This window comes from Cydia splendana, chromosome 5 (assembly GCF_910591565.1).
Source record: "Cydia splendana chromosome 5, ilCydSple1.2, whole genome shotgun sequence".
NCBI lineage: Eukaryota > Metazoa > Arthropoda > Insecta > Lepidoptera > Tortricidae > Cydia > Cydia splendana.
Window position 1 is genome coordinate 5400555 of NC_085964.1, and position 5737 is coordinate 5406291.

General features: G+C 35.1%; 1 protein-coding gene across 1 annotated transcript; it reads right to left on the reverse strand.

Annotated features, from left to right (window-relative positions):
• Nucleotides 1-1254: 1254 nt before the first annotated feature.
• Nucleotides 1255-5305, reverse strand: LOC134791078 (signal peptidase complex subunit 2). The gene is made up of 5 exons (XM_063762106.1): nt 5169-5305; nt 4849-4914; nt 2150-2283; nt 1805-1957; nt 1255-1494 (listed from the first exon to the last, which is right to left on the reverse strand). Exons 1-5 carry the CDS (start codon nt 5184-5186, stop codon nt 1311-1313), a joined length of 555 nt encoding a protein of 184 aa, XP_063618176.1. The 5' UTR covers nt 5187-5305; the 3' UTR covers nt 1255-1310.
• Between the last annotated feature and the right edge of the window lie 432 nt (nt 5306-5737).

Here is a 5737-nt window from a genome sequence, read left to right on the forward strand (position 1 = left end):
CAAAACCTCTAGTTTGATTGCTGAGGAGGAAGAAGTGCTTCATGAGGGTATTGTTGCCAATATGGTTAATGTATGCCTGCTATTTGGTCAGGATAATCTAAACTTCAATCCAGGAGACAAAAATTCCGTGTATATATTTGTCAAGATTGCAGCTAAAATAATAAATTCAGCCAACCATAACACAATTATATTGAAAGTAACATGCAATGAACTCAATTATTCAAAGCAAATTACTTGTACTGAACAGTGGTTAGAATATATACTTATTGGTAAACACGAGGTGATTCTACCAAAGGAACAGTTTATAGTTTCAACTGATTTAGAAATAAATGTAAACATAATTAAGAAAGAACCAGTTACTTTTGGCAAAGCTTTATGATGATACAATCTTGACGGACTTTCAACTGAGCACTGCAGAAGGTAGTGTAGCGGTACACAAAGCATGCCTGGCTGATGCTCAGAGTGATGTATTTAAAACAATGTTTAATGGGCCTTGGAAAGACACTTCAAATGGTGGTGTGGGATTAGCAGTTACTTTGAGCAGTCTACAGCAATTCAAGGACTGTTTATTTGGGCAAGCTGCCTGATGAAAAAGAAGACCTGCAATCTTTGCTGCTTCTATCTTCATTATACTTCATGGAATCTCTAAAGTCTGAATGCATTTGGAAGTTGATGGAACTGGTCAACCCAGAAAATTTGTACAGCCTTCTGAAATTTGCTTGTATAAACAATATACCAGATTTGTCATTTGCTATGCTTCTGCAAGTTCCTGATGATGTTATTCATAAAACTTATGAATTGAGGAAAACTAACCGGCCTATGGATAAACAGATATGTGCACAAGAAGACAAAGAACATCATACCAGTTAATTAAGTGGTAGGTATGGTCTTGTAGTCTCTCTTGCTCATTTTCTTACGTATGTTCCCTGTAATAATTGTAAAAGTTATTATTTAGAGAAGTATTTAGTAAATCCCTCTCATAAATATTTGAACAATCTTGTTTTTTTTTTTCATATTTTATGCTAGTTTCTACAAATGAAGATAAAGAATTTCGCAGCTATCATGAAATTATATTTACTTATAACAATACAAGCAGATAAAAACAAGACTACATTTAAGTTTACATATATATTTATGATTGAAATGGGGGATTTATCATTGAATACCATCATACTCATAAAAAAATGTTATTGCATATAGTAGCAAAGAATTTTTAGGAAATCAGCCTGTTCTTAAATCAGAACTCGTTGCATCATTACAAATTATTTATTGAGACGAAATTGCAGTCACACATTGATCTTAACTTTAGATTACTTCTCCTTCTTCTCAGAGGACAGAGAGTTGTATAACTTATTTACTTCGTTGAGTACGAGGTTTTGGACAACTGTTCCATTGGTGTCAATGAAGTTAGCGAAGGACTTGTTGACGGAGGCTTCACGGAACTTGCCATTGGTGTCGCGGAGCACCAGGATCAAGTTGTATTTGTCGTCATGTCTGGAAAAAAATAATTGTAAGGTGATGCTTTAGTTTAGGAACTAAAAAAATTACTTACTTTTTTGGCCAATTAAGAACAAGTCACACAAGGGTTTTGTCTCTATACATTATTTTAAGGCCCTAATGGAATAGACCGTATGTTGATCTGGTTATCAAATATTATCTTCAATTTCTTTAGGAGACTATAAATGCTGCAATATTATCTCAATAGAGCATACCTAATTACCTATACTATAATACGAAGAATGTATTAAACATAATTAGTATAATTAAAAAATTTTATACAGCTATAATAAATATATATACTTACTTCTTCACATATGAGCTGGCTTCCCACACTCTGGTGTTGTTCCCAACTTTCTCCTTGGCAACAACAAATATGCCCTTCTCTTTGAAAGTTGTGTACAGGGTCAGAATGCCCATTAGCACAAAGTAGGAAGACACACAAATGATTAGCACCAGTCTGAAAATTACAAATAAAATATTGATTCATTTGTTGATGTTGTAAATTCTTCATAAAGAAAATAACAATACTTTGATACATTTGTTATTTGTATTCATGCTGAGAAATTGAGGTTTAATAGCTTTTTGGATGTGTACCACTATTGACATTAAATAATACATTTTCTAAAATAGTGAATTATAAAAATCACACCTTGACTGGGGGAAGGGGTATAAATAGTCCCAGAGCAGGGCATACAGGGCAACACCAACAGCGAGTGCACAGAGGAACAGGCGGCCATCAATTAGGGCAAAGCTCTCTTTACATTTCAGATCTCCAGTTAACACCTGCAAACATTAAAAAAAAACAACTGAGCAAGACCAAAGGTTTAGCTTGGTAAATGCTTTTGTAGGCTGTGCTGTCTGGCTGTTCTCTATACAGGGTGTCCCTAGCCATTGGACAAAGCCGAAATGTACATATGCATTAGGATATTTAGAACCAGTATACAAAGTAGGTATCATAACAATCGGTGTAGGTAGCGGTTACGAAGAAATTAACAAATTACGATTTTTTTACTTTGGAGCAACCTGTATATGTTAGTAGCTCCTGAGTTTGCTCCTGAGGTAATAAATAGTATGAAACCTTCTTCAACCGTTTTGATTATCCTTTTTATTTATGACAATAATATTCTGACTTTTGACAAATGTCATCGTCACCGCATATTTTCAAACAAATTGTCAAAAGCAGTGCCAATGATTAATACAGAATGTTTCTTTTTGATGTAGATTATAGGAAATAACTTTTGTTTGATAATTTATTTTTTTATCTTTTGTTCTAATTAAAAAAATATTACCGTTAGAGCATTTCTGAGAAGTAACCCTACGTGAGATTTCAGGGTTTGTCCAATGGCTAAGGTCACCTGTATAAATAAATAAAATAAAAAGCCTTTTATTTCGTTGCAGATTACAAAAACTTAAAAACAAAAAAAGTTAAATCTAATAAGTTAGTAATTCATTTTGTTAGTAATAGAGTTATTAGTGATTTAAAATTTATTTTTTATTCAAATGTTGGTATTATTTGATACAATTTTAATACAATTTTAATCTGCAAGAACCCCTCTGCAGGTGAAGGCCTCCTCCAAAGATAGCCAGTCCTCTCTAGATTGGGCTACTTGAATCCAGTTGGGGCCGGCTGTTTTTTCCAGCTCGTCTTCCCATCTATCTACCGGTCTTCCTTCCCTTCTTTTGCCTTGAGGACCTGCCCATGTAGTCACCCTTTTAGTCCATCTCTGGTCTTGTATGCGTGCCACATGTCCGGCCCACTTCCATTTCAATGATTGAGCGTGTATCAATCCATCCTTTGCCTTCGTGATATGTCTTATTTTTGTGTGTCTTATTTTTTGTATTTTTTTAATATTCATCATACTGCGCTCTATACCCCTTTGGCAAGAAATAATTTTGTCCTTTATTTTTTTGTTGAACTTCCACGTTTGGCAAGCATACGTTAAGCACGGTATAAGGCATGAGTTTAGTACCTTAGTTTTAATATTAGTTGGCAAGCTGCTTTTGAATATCTCCTTTAGTGCCCAGTATTTGTTCCACGTTAACTGTGTTCTACGTTCCACTTCTTGGTAGTTACTATTTTGGTCAAAGCTAATTTGTCTACCCAGGTATATGTATCTGTCTGTATACTCGAGCGGCTCACTACACTCACTATCAGCGTATATTGTCCTCTTTGTGCTGTTAGTCATCAACATTGTTTTTGACAGGTTCATTTCTAAGCCTACTCTTTTACTAGCTTCATTAAGTGACTCTATCATATACTGAATATCTAGTCCTGTATCCGATAGGAGTACCAAGTCATCTGCAAATCTTAGGTGGTTTAGATAGGCTTCTTTGATCTTAATACCCCGACCCTTCCAATTGAGCTGACTGATAATCGATTCCAGTGTTGCTATAAACAGCAGTGGTGATAGAGGGTCGCCCTGTCTTACTCCTCTACTGACCGGAAACCAAGGCCCAGGTGTCTCTAGTTTTACTCTACTCCTGCTGTTTTTGTATATACTCTTGATTATACAAATGTATTGATTTTCTACTTCTTGAGCTTTTAGAGTTCTCCATATGCTTTCATGTGATACGCAATCGAAAGCTTTTTGGTAATCAATAAATGCGATGTAGAGTGGTCTATTTCTCTCTCGGTATTTTTCTATGACAAGATCGATTGTATGTATATGGTCAACAGTTGAGTAACCTCTTCTAAATCCGGCTTGTTCGATAGGTTGATGCGTCTCTAGTGTAGAGTTTAATCTCTTGTATATTATTGAAGAGAAGAGCTTGTAGATTGTAGGTAGCAGGCTTATTGGTCTGTAATTCCCTATGTCATTTGGGTCGCCTTTTTTGTAAATGAGAATAATGTCAGATTGAGACCATTGGGTGGGTGTTTCTCCAGTTTTAATAATGAGGTTGAACAGTTCAGTTAGGTGGGCCGTAAGAGTTGTTGATCCAGTTTTCAGTATTTCGTTTGTGATGCCGTCTGAGCCTGGGCTTTTATCCGCCTTTAGAGCTTTTATTGCATTTGATACTTCCGTTTTTGTAATCTGAGGTACAGGTGAATTGTTGTCGTCTTGGGTTGGACATGGGTCTCCGCTTTCATCTGAGATCGGTCACCTGTATATTTATATCGAACTCTTGTTGATTCACAGTTTGGAATATTTTTTAATGGCAGTGCCTGTTCAGTCTACAGCTCACAGAGTCACTAGTTTATCTTCTAAAATTAATACTGTGTACCAAACAATGAGAATTTGTATGTAGAGCTATTCAAACCATTTTGGCTAGGCTAACACAACCTCACTTCTTGGAAATCGTCTAAGAAAATATTTAAAAAGTAAGATTCAATTTAAAATAATACAGTACCTCTCTGACCGCATCATCAATAGCATTTTTCGCCGCAGCACCATCCCATTTGTTGATTTTTACTACCTGCAAGCAAGTTAAAAAATTTATGTATGTATATTTATATATACTTCAAGTACAGATAAATTAAATAACCAGCACGTGCCTTTCTAGCGGACATCGTTAGTTATTAACATACCTATAAGGCGCAACATTATTTCTCATATTCAAAGCACCGTGGATTTAGTTAAGGAAGGGAAAACATGACGTGTCCCCGGGAAAGATGCAAAATCAAGTGAACCAAACGAAAACGTAACGAGATTTTATATTTATAACATTACCTCTGGTGTTTCAGTCATGTTGATTTGATTTAAGAAAAAATATCTTAAAGAAAGTTTGATATTATAACAATTTTCTCCGAAAAAACGGCGTTTCGACACGACTGCGAGTCAGTGTCGGTCGATTTGTTTGACGTTTAGTGAAGTGAAAGTGAAGAGCTTATGAAGAGCTGAGAGCTGAACTGAAGAATGTTTGAGTCTATGGTTTGAGTGAATGATTGGTAAATGACAAATTTACTTTTACAGCTTGGCAAAAAAGAGTAGAAATTAAAAAGTGGCAACACGGTAGTGTCGTCCCTTTCAAAACCAATCAATATAAGAAAACGGGACGACACTACAGTGCTGCCACTTTTTAATTTCTACTCTTTTTTGCCAAGCTGAAATCAAAGCAATCTGGAAACAAAAAAAATATTAGTGATAAAATTGATAACAAAGCACATTCAATTATTTAAAAATTAAGCGATCAATAAAATATATATGAAACAACAAAATGATTTAAGCTCTTCGCAAGAACAACACTAACTTCAACATCTTCAACGTTTTGTTTGGTTTTTACAACACTAACTCTCGAT